Raw genomic sequence first — 16,251 nt, 5'->3', positions numbered from 1 at the left:
TGGACTTTAATCATCATTGTTATCATATAATTAATTAATACAATGTCATGAATTAATTGTTTGTTAAATATAGTGTTATGAATTAGATATTTGCTAAAATCTTTTTTGTTGTTGGTAATTAATTGATAAACATTTAAAAAACCGTTAAGCTTAGGAGGTGATGAAACATAAATTTGAATAAAATGTATTATTTTTTTTAATAAATATTTTTTAATAAACCTAAAATAAAAATTAAACTTTTGATTAAGAATTATTGTTTTTATTATAATTTTTTTATATTTCAAAAATATACTCAAATAATTAGAAAAATATTTAAAAACATTTGAACTTTAAATTAATTTATTGTTGTAAACGTTGAAAAGGGTTAAATTAAAGAAACCTAAAACCAATATTTCTCTTAAGCAACCAAAATTACACTAAATCTTAGAGCTTTTGTGTTTTATATCACCGCCTAGGAAATTTCCGATTTAGAGAAAATAACATTTCAATTCTACCTAATTCTTTGTCTTCTCGCAATTTTTAATTAAAAAAAGTATAATTAAAAACAAATTACTTAATATTCTATATTTTAGTTCAATTGAATTTTAAATTATTTTTTTCCCCAGAAAAACATTAGCATTTATATTTTCTATTAACAAATAGAAAGCAATTTGAAATTATTTATACTTGTAAACCATAGAAATAGTTATGCAAATAAACCATCACTATGTGCAATTTAGGGATTACTAATAATTTTTTCAATAACTTTTGAAACATCATGATTGAAATAGTTTTTGAAACATTATTGTTGTTGTGGTTATATGGTTATTTTGGCAAAATATAAAGCAACGCTTAAACCACTCACAAAAAAGTCAAATCTCATTAAAATAGAGTCAAAAGCTCAACCTTCCTAAAGGTTCATATTGGTAAAGATATAAATTAAAGTCAAGTAAACCCTAATACCTGGCAACAGAAGAAGAATTGAACTTATTACTTGTGTAGAAAACGTTCAACAGATCTAGAATGAACCCCAAAGGGCGCGAAAAGTCAAGCAGGGTCATAACTTTATTAACACTTAAAAATGCAACGCTCAGGTTCTCTCAGATACATCTATGTGACTTTTCGGGGTTTTCATTGAAACACCGAAACCATTGTTGGTAATTTTAATAAGATGTTTGTTAAATTTGCAAATTAAAAATGATTCCAAGAAAGAACACACCACACATCTCATCTCCTCCTCTCCAGCGCAAACACGCAGCGCACACAACATCCTCTGCAACTCCCCCCATGAAATCTTTGCACGAACGTAGTAAATGGCAGACATTTTCTTATTATTTCCTCCTGCGCGAGGGGATTACAGTCTGCCTCTTGCAGTGAAAAGGAGGCGGAGGTCTTGGGTTCCAGAATATCGGCCAACCCAACACACTGGAGAGCTCACGAGATGACGTTCTTTATGCATGCTACCAAAATTGCGACATGCAACATAATGACTAGAAACCCTGTGAGCGAAGGAAGAGACTTGAACCATGGACCTCCAATGCTATGAAGATCATTGTGGGAGACGAATAAATAGAGAACAGAAGAAGACAGTCAAGGTTGAGAGATGGAGAGGTCAAATCCAGTTTGTGGGTATAAAATCAGATGGAATTAAAAACAATTCATTGTGGGAGACGAATAAATAGAGAACAGAAGAAGACAGTCAAGGTTGAGAGATGGAGAGGTCAAATCCAGTTTGTGGGTATAAAATCAGATGGAATTAAAAACAATCCAGATGGGATCCAGCCAGCTTGAAAACCCCACCACTGCACGAAAAATTTAGCCTCAGTTTTAACCCAAAAATCTTGCAACAATATTTCTATGAATGAACTGCGCAAGTCCATATTATAACAATATTTCTATGAATGAACTGCGCAAGTCCATATTATATGCATCATTTAGTGTTGTGTATCATAATTAAAAAGAAAGGGTTGTAGTGAATATGAGAGAACTGGTACATCGGTGAAAAAAGAGCGTGCTGAATAGTGCATAAAACAACCTTGCTTGGGCAGTGGATAATGAAGAAACAAAATAAGTTTTCCATGTATTTAAGAAGTACGCTACGCGATGATTCCAAAATTCGAAATTGAAATGAGAAGGAAATGGAAGGGAGTATGCCACTTGGGGTTTTCAAATTTTGAAATTTAAATGAGGGGGAAGTGGGAGACGATAAATGATAGCCAGAACGCATGACGCCATGGTATGATGGGCATGTCATATATGGGCATGAGTAAAATATGTATGATGTACATGAGCATGCCTCTGCATTTCAATGACCATCCATACAAACGGAGTTGTCTATAATGCGATTTTTTGAGATTCCGGTGACGGAATCCGGCGGAAGAAATTGAGATGAAATCATGATTTGTTGCAGTTAAAATGGTTTTTTAACTGCATATTCGGATTCAGCACCCTGAAAAACCCCTGGAACGCTTTCATTGTGCAGAAACTAGTTATCAAACTTCGATTTCAATAAATTACTGCCGGATTTCCACCGGAAAAAATCGCCGGAAAGGCTTTCAAAAAGTCGCGTTAAAGACTACGGCCATACAAACAGCCAGATGGATGATCAGATGGATGATCATATCATGAACGGCAACACCTATACACATTCTCCTATTAATCGGAAACTTTTAGTCGAGAAATGACACACGGGTTGACAGCCAGAACCAATGTTAGAACCCGTGTCCCAAGACTGTCCTTAGAGTCTCTTAATAAAACTATAGAGGTGGAAATAGCTCTTGACATTAGGCCCTGTGGCCGGATTTCAAAATTCAGTGGGAGGAAATTCCTACATCGGGTCGGTGGCAAGATTCCAAAACGATGAAATTCCTTTGATCTTTAATGCTTTATCTTTAATCAAAGCGTGGTTTCTGGTCCGTGCTAAGATGCTTTATGTCTAATCAATGAGTCAGAAAAAAAGCGCGGTTCGAGGAAAGTCCCATCAAGTAAATTAGCATTTCAGAAATCAAACAGATCTGATCAGTGCCTTTTTGTTTTCAACTGATTGGTTGAGTATTGAGACAGAAGGTAAAGGCGCAGATACTAGTTACACTGAAAGAGTGAGATCATACAGGACGACAATATCTTTAATCTTGAGTGCGCATTCCCAACCTCTGCAACACATCTTCAATCTTTACTTATTCTCTATCCAATGGCCTCCTCTTCAACATCCTCCTCCTCCCCACGAGGCGAGAACGAAAGCTATGTGTTTGATGTTTTCATCAATCACAGGGGCCCCGATGTCAAGAAAACATTGGCCACCGATCTCTACCATCGCCTTTGCGCACATGACTTGCTAGTGTTTTTAGACCAGCAGGAATTGCGCGAGGGAGAGAATATAACCCCTCAAATTGAAAGCGCCATTAGAACAGCCACTGTGCACATAGCAATTTTTTCTCCAAATTATGCGTCTTCAAAATGGTGCCTGGATGAGCTCGTACTGATGGTGGACTCCATGTCAAATTTTAAGTCCACCGTTATCCCGGTTTTCTACGGTGTCAAGCCTGCAGAGCTTCGCTGGACGCAGGGCGGAAAGGGAGTCTACGCTCAAGCCCTACGCGAACTTCAAGCGAAAAAAGATGTTCATGGTCGACCAAGATACGACTCCAACACACTTGAAAAATGGAGGAAGGCTCTCTCTGACGTTGCAGAAATAAAAGGTTTTGACATAGAGATGTATAACAGGTGAGAACCCCACCCTCCATGTAAATCTTAGCATTTAAATTTGCTGAATTGATAGATAGATGGCACCGTACCTAGGCATTTCTGCACAGTGAAGTAGGCAGACTTGCCGCCACTTATTATCGGTTTGCATTTTATTTTGAAAGGGAATGAAAGCAGCGAAGATGATTTTTGTACACGTGGTAGCAATAAGTCCTCCTGTAATAAGATCAATAAAATCTCTTGGAAAAATAATTAACAAATAAACAAATATTCCTGAGCAGAAGAAGTAAAAACAGAGCAAAAGCCAATGAAATTCATAAAATTGTCACAGTTATAATGAATACTGTTAGTTAGATTCTTCGAACCTGAAAAGCCAAAAATGCATAATTTCGTGCTTCAATTAGTTCCCAGTCTTCTAAGGCATGCCAACCGGGGGAAGAAAATTTGATTAAAACTTCTGATGGATGCAGATAGACGATGTAAATAGGGTTAATCACAAAGATCAAATAGGATATTCACCTTCACCATTCACGCTCACTCCCCCAACCCCTCCACATTGCCACAAACACAAGCACCACCACCATGACCACCACAGATCTGAGCACAAACACAAGCTCAAATGCAAGGGCAAATTCAAGCACCACTGACCTCACCATTTGCCACACCACAAACATCACAGATTTCACCATTCCCCGCAGCACAAACATCACAGATTTCACCATTGCCCGCACCATCATCATATAACTAATGACATTTTCAGCCCCTTCCATCATAAACATCATGCCGCGTTTTACTGACATGTTGCTCTACCCCACCATGGCTTTTTCAATCACCCCATTTCTACCACTCTACATGAGGGCTTATAAGTTTCGTGACTCCCCCACACTTTGCTAATATTCTGCACTACAGCTTGTTTATCTACAGGAAAGGAATAATCAGTACTTTTAGACTTTGGTTGCTTCTCTACAGGAAATGGATAATCAGTACTCCTAGACTGTAGTTGCTTAGGCGGGAATCAGAGCCATAGATACTTCAGATCATTGAATACATTTCACTACTTTGTATATGTATCAGGCATTGAACTATATGTAGCATGCCATGGAATGTGTATTTATTTTATTGTCTTTGAATTTAATATGTTACTCAATTTGTGCACATGAATGTATGTTTCAATTACTTGTATGGAAAATGCTGGCAATCGGTTTTTGTTTGCATCTTTCATGGCAATTTGGAAAATGATCTCTTAATAGCAGCAACAAATGAGTGCGCCCTATTTGTCTCTAAATAGGGTTACATTGTTAATCATAAAGATCAAAGAAGATTTAAATTACATATCACTCAATTGTTCAGAAATTCTTCTTCCCCTTTATGTTTCCCAGGCTTTACTGAGCGCTTGTATTATTTGTTAGAGATCTTTAGTACTGCCCTTCCAGTTGAAACCGGTTCTGCGTTGCTCAACCGCTGTTCATGTTTGGTTTTAGTGTGAAAACAGGGGTCAACCTTCCTGTGGTACAGCAGCTCCTTCAAGACGTGGTGGAAGCAGTGTTAAAAAATGTTAAAATACCGCGGTTTGTGTCAGAATATCCAATGGGCTTGCAAGAAAAACTAAGAGAATTTGAAACCAGAGTATCACTGCAGTGGGAAAGCGGGGAGACTAGAGTTATAGGAATTGTGGGTCTTGGTGGGGTTGGCAAAACCACCCTAGCAACAGAGTTTTATAACCATCAAAGATCAAATTACAAACGATATTGCTTTTTAGAGGATATCAGAGACAATCCTTTAACCACTTTGCAGAAATACCTACTAAAGGACTTCACTCAAAAGGACATGGAAATACGCGGCATTAATGAAGGTAAAGGAAAGCTCCGAAGCCATCTCCCATCTTCTGATTGTCTCATTATTTTAGATGATGTGGATCATATTCAGCAGTTGGAGGCATTACTTTATCCAGCCAGGGATGTCCTTAAAACCGGCAGCTTAATTTTAGTGACATCCCGCAATAAGGATGTTCTCACAAGCTCAGGCATCCCAGAGTCATCCATATACATTCTGGAAGGCCTCAATCGACGGCACTCGCGAGAGCTCTTTTGCTCGCATGCGTTCGGCCAGCGTCATCCCCCTGTAGAGTTTGACAAAGAGGTTGAAAAGTTTTTGGATTTCTGCCATGGATTACCATTATTCATTAAAGTGATTGGGTCGCTTCTTCGTGGCAAAAATGATTTAAAACTTTGGGAAGCACAATTTCGTAAATTCTCCAACTATGATATACAAGGCAGGCTAAGTGCGACTCTCTGCTGTGGCTCCCAGACTCGATTGGGAACTTAACGAAACTCCGAATTCTTGACTTGGCCTATTGTTCCAATTTACAGATGCTACCCGATGTTGAGCAGCTGAGTTCGTTGGAGAACCTTATTGTGTTTCAATGTCCCCAACTGCAATAGGGTGCTGGAGTAGTCGAGCAGCTGCGCAGCGATTGGGAGAAGGCTTTACTGAAGAAGCTGGCGAGAAGTCTCCAGTGATGAAAGCTCGAGTGAAGAAGGTTCCAGCTAAGAAAGCAGGCGTTGTCTGACATTGTACCGTTCCAGAGGTTTTGGCCGAAATTTGTTGACAGGTGTGCTAGTTAAATTTTGTTCACGGTACAATATTTCCCATTCCAACAAATTTCTTTTGGGCGAATTAAACAGCAAAATATGTCCGGGAAAATATTACAGCACTTTCATCATTACAATCGTGGTCAGGTGGCAACAGTGCCCTCTGCACGCTGCCTTCAGAGCTCTGTCATTAACCTCCGAAGGCATTTAATTAATCATAAGGTTTGCATTTTATTTCAGGTGGAGTTTTAAAACATGGTGGCACAAGCAGGAAAAAGGACCTGTCAGTTACTGCAATGTTGGATGCTACACTTGCAAGAGAACCAATGATTGGGGATATCTTATGAGGAGAGAATAATTGCCTCAAAACTTGCAAATATGATCTGATTTAGCATAGCTTCCCAAGAATGGGGACATTTTGATGCATTGCATATGATTTGATTTTACAGAGCTCTGCAAGAATGTGGGTATTTTGATGCATATTTCACATTTTGAACTCGATTTTGGTAGTTGATAATATTTGGGTGTTTTATTTATGTTTTTAAAAAAAATATCGAAGAAGGATTATTATATCTGGAGGGGTTATTTAACTCAGTACATAAGAGATGTAATATCTTGCATGTAATATCTTTTTATATGATTCTCTCAAACTGCATGAAAAAAATAAAAAACAAAATACAATAAAATAATTAAATTAATAATTAAATAAAATTGAAGTAAAAAGGTCAATTTACACTTGATGGTGTTTGGACTCTAGATTTTGACAATCCATAGTTTTGTCAATAATATTTTTAAGAGTATATAATTCAGGATCTCCCAAGTGTAGAGGGATCAAATCTCTTGAGGTGCAAACTTCTTTTAGAGTGAAAAGTGATTTGATCTTTCTGAGCACTTGGTAAATCCTAAATTAAGATAGTTGGTATATTTAGAGAAGAAACATTTTTTTTAAAGGTTTGAAGATATAAAGTGTTATTGTAAAACTTCATTATATTGATTCAGATTGTTATTGTAAAACTTCATTGTATTGATTATAGAGTGTTTTTGAGTGTTTTTTAGCCTAGGTGAGACACCCCGACTGGCTATGGTCATGTGATTGAGGACTTGTTGCGGGTTCAAGTCCTCCTTGAGTGAACAGTGTAATCTAGTCGATAAACCAGTTTTAACTACATTAAATGTGGAAAGAGAGCTTGAAAGGTTCAAAATATCTATTCCCTTATCTGAACTTTCCAAAAATCCATGGTATAAAAATCAAGTTTCTAAATGGATTCAACCTTATAGCGTTGATGTTGAAGGAGATGTTATAAGCTTGCAAGATGAGAAACCCTCAGTAATATTTGGTACCAGTTATGATATGATTGATGAAAATGTACAACCTTTTTATGTCACCTTAAAAGTTCATGATTTTTTGTTATACAACTATATGATAGATTTTGGGGCTTCCCATAATTTGATGCCTAAAGTTATCATGGATCAACTTCAATTACAAGTTATTATACCCTATCATGATTTATATACTTTTGACTCGAAGAAGGTACCTTGCCTTGGACTTATAAAAGACTTAGTTGTCACCCTAGCACAAATCCCTATTAAGAGTGTAAAATTAGATATTGCAGTTACAGACATTCCTCCTAAATTTGGCATGTTACTGTCTAAATCATGTTGTGCCAAATTAGGAGGAAGTCTAGTAATGGACATGTCTTAGGCTACTATTCCTATATATGGAGGTGAACAACTAATATTATACAGGGAGGTTAGATTCATCAATAGTATTTGTAGATTTGATCAAGTAAGAAATCATACCATTTATGCAGTTGACCAAGATTTTGGATGTTTCACACTATCATCGGATAATTTACAAAACACTCAACTTACCATTAAACATATGGTGGATAATCCCGAGACTGTCAAAATTGATATTTGGAAATTATACGTTGATGGATATTTTTCAAAAGAAGGTGGTGGAGTTGGTATTGTACTTATTTCACCAGATGAAGAGAACATAACTCAATCCTATAAGTTAGAATTTGATGTTATAAACAATGTATTAGAATATGAAGCTTTACTTATAGGATTGGAATTAGCTAAATGTCTTAAAATACAAAATTTAAGTGTATTTAGTGACTCAGAGCTCATTGTTAAACAAGTCAAGAATCTTTGTCAAACAAAACATCCCAAACTTGGATCATATAGAAATGAGGTATGCGACTCATTAGATAATTTATTTCAGGCATTTAACATGACTGCTATTCCAAGAAATGAAAATATTCATGTAGATTATTTAGTTGTTTAAGCTAGTTTTTTTAAAATTCCCGATCAAATACAGTTACAATACCAGATTCAAGTAAAATAGAGACCATAAATTCCTGATAATATTAAATATTGGAAAATATATGAAGATGATGAATAACTAAAGCCATTTTTGAAGGTAATTGATGAATTTTCATTCTTACAAATCCAAGAAGAACAACTTGATGATAAAGCGTTGAATAATGAAAATGAAACTTCACAATTAAAATAAAAAAAATACCTGATCATAACATCATTCAATTATCCACCAATTTCATCGCAAAGGGCTTAGTCCCTCTTGAAAAACTGTTTGACCATAATAATGTTCCAAAAAACCGACTATCAGATTCATCTAAAGAAGATATAGAAGAATGCAACATAGTATCTCAAGAAGAAACCATAAATATTAAAATATCTGCATCATTACCAGAGGAAATAAAAGATAAATATCTAGCTCTCCTTAGGAGTTACATAGATGTTTTTTCTTGGTCTTATGATGAGCTAAAAATCTACGATGCATCACTCATCAAACATAAAATTCCTTTGAAGCTAGATGTAAAACCTTTTAAGAAAAAGTTAAGGAGAATAAATCTAGTCTTTCTCCCACAATTGAGAAAGAACTTAAAAAGCTACTGTATGCCAAGATCATAGTTCCCTTAAGATATTCTGATTGGATATCAAATTTGGTTCCTGTTAGAAAGAAAAATGGTGAAATTAGATTGTGTGTGGATTTCTGGAACTTAAACAAGTCATCCTTAACAGATAATTATCCATTACCCAAGATGGATCAATTACTTCAAAGGGTTTCTGTTTCTAATAGAATTTCTATGTTAGATATTTTTTATGGATATAATCATATTATGGTGAGCCCAGATGATAGAGAAAAGACAACATTCACAACTCCTTGGGGTACATTGTTGTATGCAAGGATGCCTTTTGGACTAAAAAACACTGGAGCTACTTCCCAAGGAGCCATGGATATAGAATTTGTTGGTAAGATTAACAAGTTTGTTGTCATTTATCTAGATGATTTAACTGTATTTTCAAAGTCACATCAAAAACATTTAAAACACTTGAGAAAGGTTTTTAACAGGTGTAGGAAGTTTGGAATATCACTAAATCCAAAGAAGTCCTTGTTTGCCATTAAAGAAGGAAAATTACTGGGTCATATTATTTGAAATGAAGGAGTAGTCATTGACCCAAAAAAAGTTTCAGCGATCCAAGCACTTTCATTGCCAAGGAATAAAAAGGAAGTTCAAGATTTTCTTTGGGAAAATCAACTTTTTGAGGAGATTCATACCTAACTATGCTAAAATGGTTAAAGATATCACTGATATGCTGAGAAAGGGCCATGAGGTAAAATGGATAGTTCAAGCAAGATTTTCTTTTAACCAAATTAAGAAAGCCATCTCTAAAGCCCCATTATTAGCTAGTCGAGACTATTCTAAACCTTTCAACATTTTTTCTTTTTCTTCTGAAAACACCCTAGCTCCGGTCCTTTTGCAAAAAAATGAAAATGGAGATGACCAACCTATTTCGTTTTTCAATAAAGTCATGAGGGATGCTGAATTAAAATATGATGTTATTGAGAAATAAGCTTATGCCTTAATTCAAGCCTTGAAAGCTTTCAAGGTCTATATCATTCATTCTTCCATTATTGCCTATGTTCCAAACAATATTGTTAAAACTGTCTTATCACAGCCTGATACAAATGGTCGAAGAGGAAGATGGATCACCAAGATATTAGAATTTGATCTCATTATGAAAACTACAAAGTTGATAAAAGGTCACGATTTAGTCAAACTCTTAGCAAAATCCAATCGTAAAATTTTGGGGATAAATTTTGTGATGCAGATTTCCGCTGAGAAGAACCCATAAGAACCTTCTCCAACAGAGAATAACCCACAAGAACCTCCATATTCAGCTGAGCCCATTCCCCTTCCACTCCACATCAACGAAAAATTCCTTCTTTCTGAAAGGTACACTGATATTGTGCATTTTCATCAAAATTTTGAGTATCAACCTGGTGTGAGGTCCCTATAATACTAGTGTATTCTCTTATTATTATTGTCATTGTAGCCCCTTATTGTTATTGTTGTGCCCATGTTGTCCTCATATTGTTATTATTGTGCCCCATAAAAGCCCACTATTGTTATCCTCAAGATGAACCAAAATAGATGTTTTGAAACGTCGACTCCAAGACAACGATGTGATTATTTCGAAATTTATTTGATAATGATATGGATCATAGAAGTTTGAATTAAAAAAAAAACCACAATTGTTATTGTTGTTCCCTTATATTATTATTGTTATGTTGGTTTTTATTATATTGTGACCCCTTAGACTCCTATATATAGAAATGAGGCCTTGTCAGTTGTATCATACAAGAATTATTCATTTATGTAATATAAATAAGGTTCTCCTCTCGAAGAGGCTGAGTTTGAAGTCATTGATCCATCTTTTCTTCTATTTTATGAGTTGGTTGCTTAACATTTGGTATCAGAGCTTTTGATTCTATGGTTTCACTACTTCAAACAGGTCATCATGGAATTTTCACTATAACTTATTTTCTACGAGGTGTCAGAAGTTGAAGTTAAAACTCGTTTGAGAATAAATCTTGATGAACCATAGGTACTAACTTCATATCTTTTCGCGCTATAGTTTTGGAGATATGATCCAAGGAAGTTAGGGTTTTCGCAGGCTCCTAAATTGTATCTCAAACTAGTGACTTGGGTAAAATCGTCATAACAGTTTCTCTGAGCATCAGATTGAAATTTAATAAAAAGTTGCAGAAAGGAGACAGACTATAGTTTTTAGTGTATTGTTTCTAGGTCTGAAGGTCAAAACAGTGACACATGGAACTTCATACAAGTTCACTCTACTAAACCAGTGTATAATCAGGTTATCGTAGGAGATTTGGAATAAATATTTCATGGAGAATCCAATGTTGATTAGACTCGCGGGGTTTGAAAGAGGACTCAGAGGGCTACCTCAGGATAAAATTTCAGACCTTGTAGATCTGAAATTACAAGGATACAACAGATTCAATATCAAGCTCCTACAAAGCGAAAAAATGTGTGGTCTTTTTAAAAATTTGCATAAGTTTGGTTTGAAAAATTAGTTTGAAGGACTGCAAAGGGCACAATGAAGCACAATTATCTTTTTTTTTGCTAAAGCAAGAGTCGTACCTTCTATTTCATTAAATCGGAAAACAAATTACATAAAATACAACAGTCCCAAAGGAACTGTGGGCCAAAGAAATATCAAACCACTTAAAGCCTAGGTCACCGAGCTAAAGGCTTAAAAGCCGAGCCAAGGTCCCACAAACAAAACTACAAAGCCCATGAAATACAAACAAAAGCCGAGACCGTTCGATCCCCCCTCAGAGATCTGACGGACGAGGCTCAAATCGGGATGAGAACATGCAACCACTTTAAAATTAGAATCGGACCGATGAGGAAATAGGGACCATTCTAAAAGGATTTCAGGTCCAAATGGGGGGATAACCCTCGAGCATGTAATCTGCCCGAAATCCACTGATTCCCACCACGGAGTGCAACAAGAACAAAAGATAACACTCACCCGGACCTACATACTTTTCCTCGATCATCGAATCTCCTCACCAGATCCAACAATGGAGGAAGATATCGCAATACCTAAAAGCACGGAGAATGACCGCGCGATGAACGCCCTGGACCCACCAACATGCTCCCTTATTCTTGACTGTAGATTCGTCATGCTTGATCCAATGACTGTGGAATATATCGCACGATCCAAAAGCACAGAGAATTACCGCGCGATGAGGGCGGTATTCCTTCCCGTCCCTTGGCCACGTGTTGATTTGTGAGTGGAATCGCTCCCAACTCTGAAAAACCACTTTCGGCTTGAAGGGCCTGCGATAAACCAGAAACCACCCCGCGAGCGGTATTGCTACCACAGAAAGAAAACCTGGGGTTTTGAGTATGCCAAGAAAGCTAGGATTCCGGCCCCTCACACTAACCCATCTCCTCGGGTGACTAAACCAAAGAAAGATGAAAACTCCTCTGTCCATTCGTCTATCCAAGAAACGACGTCTGTTGAGCAACATCCTCCAAAGACTTTTATGTTTGTTCTTTCCAGGGTTGAGGAGGCCGACAGTGACCTGCATCCCAAAAATGACCTCACTTCGGAAATAACACTTCATAAAAAAACCAAATCAACTAGACCCCGTCTTTGTGGCTCTGTTACGAAACACCATTCTGTCCTCATCCACCTGATCTTGACAATGCGCCTTTAATATATTCTGAGGCTTCTCTTGCCACCTCAGATCGAACCTGCTTTTGGTGCAGAGCACCCCTTGATTGGCCAGGATGTCTGCTAGTTTATTTGTCGTCCTTAGCACATGGGTAAAACTCACGATACGTAAACCCAGAAGGTGAAGCTGAATCCGTTGAAAGACATGAAGTAGCCTCCAGTGTTTTGAGAATTTTTCTGGCTCCGTGCCATCGCTGATTCTCTTGACCGAGTTAATGATTAACTCAGAATTAGCTTCAACTATTATATTCTGGAGATTATTTTGCTTCAGGAATTCTAAATAATGCTCAAGAGCCATTAATTCTGCCATATTATTAGTGGCTCTTCCTAAATGGCAATGGAAAATAAAAAAGATGCAGCCATTTTCATTCCTTAACACCCCTCCAAAGCCAGCGATTCCCGGGTTGCCTTTTGAGGCCCCATCAATGTTGTATTTCAAAAAACCTTGTGGGGGGGGGGATGCCAGTAATCTTGCTTAGTGTGCAGTTTCATTACCTTCCTATCCCAGCCCTGTGGTATGAGCCCCAACATACCCAACTGAAGAAGTATTTGCATTTCAGCTTCTGAAGGTTGATTCTTTGGGGAAATTCTCACAATAGAACCTACCATCTCCTTAAGTTGTCTTAAGATCTGATCAAAAATGCGTTGGGAGGAACCTTTTTCATTTTTGAAGATTCTGTTGTTCCTTTCTTTCCAGACATTCCATATTATGAAGCTTGGCGTTAAAGCCCAAGCTGAGCAAAGAAATTCATAATCAGAGAAGTTTCATCTCCAGTTATTTAGGGTGTTGATAATGCTTCCTTTGTCCCTGTCTGTCTGTTGGAAAATAGTGTAAAAAGTATCCCACAAACTAGAGGTGAAAATGCAATTATTGAGAAGGTGCTCCATTGTTTCCTCTTAGGCTTCACAGAGCTGGCATCTGGAAGGACCCAGAACACCCCTCTTTTGAATGTTTTCCCAAGTCAGAATTTTCTTATGATGAACCAGCCACATGAAGAGTTTGATCTTCATCCATCCTTGATGCCTCCATAGGTTCTACCAAACCCTGTCCGGTACATTGGAGTCCAGCTCAAGGAGTATGCATTTTGCCTCCTTAAGATTGAAGGTGCCTTCATTATTATTACCCCATCTAAGTTGGTCATGCCCCCCTGCCACTAAAATTTTCCTTTGGTCCAACATTTTCAGAAGTGCCTCAGCTTTTGCTTTCAAGGGGCTATCGTCCCTGTAGTCTATATTCTTCCAGGTTCTCCATTTTCCTTCACTATTGGTTTGATCCCAAAAATATTTTACCCTAAGTAACCCTTTGGTATCAGTTTCTTTCTTGAGGTCCAGAAAGTCCTCTCTTAACAGTGTAGGTTCTTGTTGCCATTTATCCTCCCAAAACAAAGCAAGATCTCCCTCTCTGATTTCCGAGAAGCTATTTTTTTGTACTAAGCCTCTATTCTCCCAGGCCTTATTCCAGATGTGTGAGCCTTTTATGATGCCAGTCATCCTTATGTGATTGCCAAGTGCTGGCATATTTTTCTTTCCAGGTATTAGCCCACTGAGCCTTTGGATCTTTTACCCAACACCATCGTAATTTCCCCCCTAGAACTTTTCTTAGTACTTCTGGATCATCCAATCCAAGACCCCCATGGTTTTTAGGTTTGAAAATCTTATCCCAGGCTACCAAGGCCCATTTCTTTCTCTGCTCCCCCTTACCCCAAAGAAGGTCTCTATGAATGGTTCTAAATTGTTGCAAAACTCCTTTTGGAGCTGGAAGGGCTGATAGCATGAAGACAGGGATTGATTGAAGAACAACTTTTGTAAACACTAATCGACCAGCCAAGTTTAAAGATCTAATAGTCCATTTCCTGATTTTATCCTGCATCTTATTAATCACCGGCTCTCAAATGCTCTTGTGCAAAGGTTTATCAGTTAGAGGAACTCCCAAGTATTTGGAGGGAAGGACATCCCTTTGAAAGCCCAGGATTCTGGAGATATTTCTTTGAATAGCAATATTGGTATTAAAGAAAAAATCTTAGATTTGGAGAGATTAACTTCCATACCTGTAGCCATGGCAAAGTCATGCAGGATTTGTTTATAAGCTAGGGCTTATTTGACCACGGGGATACCCTGCAGCATGGTATCATCAACAAATTGTTGATGGGTCAAAGCCTGTCCAGTCTCAGAAAGTTGGAGACCCTTGATGTTGCCAACTTATTTCGCATGCTTGATTGACCGACCAAGTCCTTCCATCATGAAGATAAAGAGAAAGGGAGAGAGCGGATCTCCCTGCCTGAGGCCTCTTGAAGGAGTAAAAGTTTTGGAAGGAGAACCATTAACCAGAATTGAAAAGCTAGAGGAAGTTACCAGGGCCATGACCCATCTTACCCAGTTATGATCAAACCCAAAAGCTATAAGGGCCTTCCTAATATAGGTCCAATGCAACTTAGCGTAAGCTCTGGCTAGGTCCAATTGCATGATCATGCCATCCTTCCTATTGCTTAACAATGAGTGCACCACCTCATGCACTTGAATGATGTTATTGAAAATTTGTCTGCCCTCCACATAACCAGATTGCTCCACAGAAACAAGAGTAGGAAGAAGTGGTTTGAGTCTATTGGCAACAACCTTGGATATTATCTTGTACACCACATTGTACAAAGCTATGAGTCTAAACCTGTCTGGAGTCTGAGCATTGTCCTGTTTGGGGATCAAGGAGATGAAGGAAGTATTGAGCACCTTCAAAATGGTTCTATTCATTCTGGAATCCTCCACCACATTCAGAATGTCTTGTTTAACAATGTTCCAGCAAGCTTTAAAGAAATCCACTTTGAAACCATCAGAGCCTGGCACTTTACCATTTTGCATTTCTTTGATGACCTCACTAACCTCCTCTTCAGTCACTGGCCTATTAAGATTGAAGTTATTCTCTCTTGTAACAAGCCTAGGTATATGCCTTGTTAAGTCCCTGATAAAATGATCTCTGTCTGAAATGGTTTCGTTTGCTATACCTCGAAAGTGTTGAACTAACACAGTTTCTATATCTTCATGGGAATTAAGAAGATGATCTTCCTCGTCCTTGATCGAAGAGATTGATCCGAATAGAAAATGGCATCAACCCATGGTACTCATCCACCCATATTATTTATCGACCCATGGAACTTACCCATGGTATTGTAAGTGGCATCCACCCATGGTATTGTAAGTGACATCCACCCATGGTATTCATTCACCCATGGTAATTTCTCATGGTATTGTGACATCCACCCATGGTATTCATTCACCCATGGAATTGACCCGTGGTATTGTAACTGGAAAAATACTATAAGTAACAAGTCACATTTTGTAAAAGGACAGATGGTCCGCCACAATGTGGCCTTTACAATTATTATCGGTTTTAATAAAAAGTTTCTTT

At 37.6% G+C, this 16,251-nt stretch overlaps 1 protein-coding gene across 4 annotated transcripts in view; it reads left to right on the top strand.

Annotated features, from left to right (window-relative positions):
- Positions 1–2,947: 2,947 nt before the first annotated feature.
- Positions 2,948–16,251, top strand: part of LOC149260858 (disease resistance protein Roq1-like) — a 137,937-nt gene continuing 124,633 nt past the window's right edge. Inside the window, exons 1-3 of one of the 4 annotated variants that reach the window (XR_016258328.1) lie at positions 2,948–3,702; positions 5,163–6,292; positions 6,513–6,791. Coding sequence is in view for 1 of the 4 variants with exons in the window: in XM_089421162.1 (XP_089277288.1) it covers positions 3,170–3,702; positions 5,163–6,006 (1,377 nt within the window). In the remaining 3 variants the exon portion in view is untranslated. Of the gene's footprint in view, positions 3,703–5,162; positions 6,454–6,512; positions 6,792–16,251 lie in introns of those variants that run through there. The other 3 variants (XR_016258329.1, XR_016258330.1, XM_089421162.1) reach the window with 3 other exon arrangements.

The sequence above is a fragment of the Pinus tabuliformis genome, chromosome 6 (assembly GCF_031772625.1).
Source record: "Pinus tabuliformis cultivar Carrire ecotype Pingquan chromosome 6, CPIR1, whole genome shotgun sequence".
Lineage (NCBI taxonomy): Eukaryota > Viridiplantae > Streptophyta > Pinopsida > Pinales > Pinaceae > Pinus > Pinus tabuliformis.
This window is presented reverse-complemented; position numbering and strand designations above follow the sequence as displayed.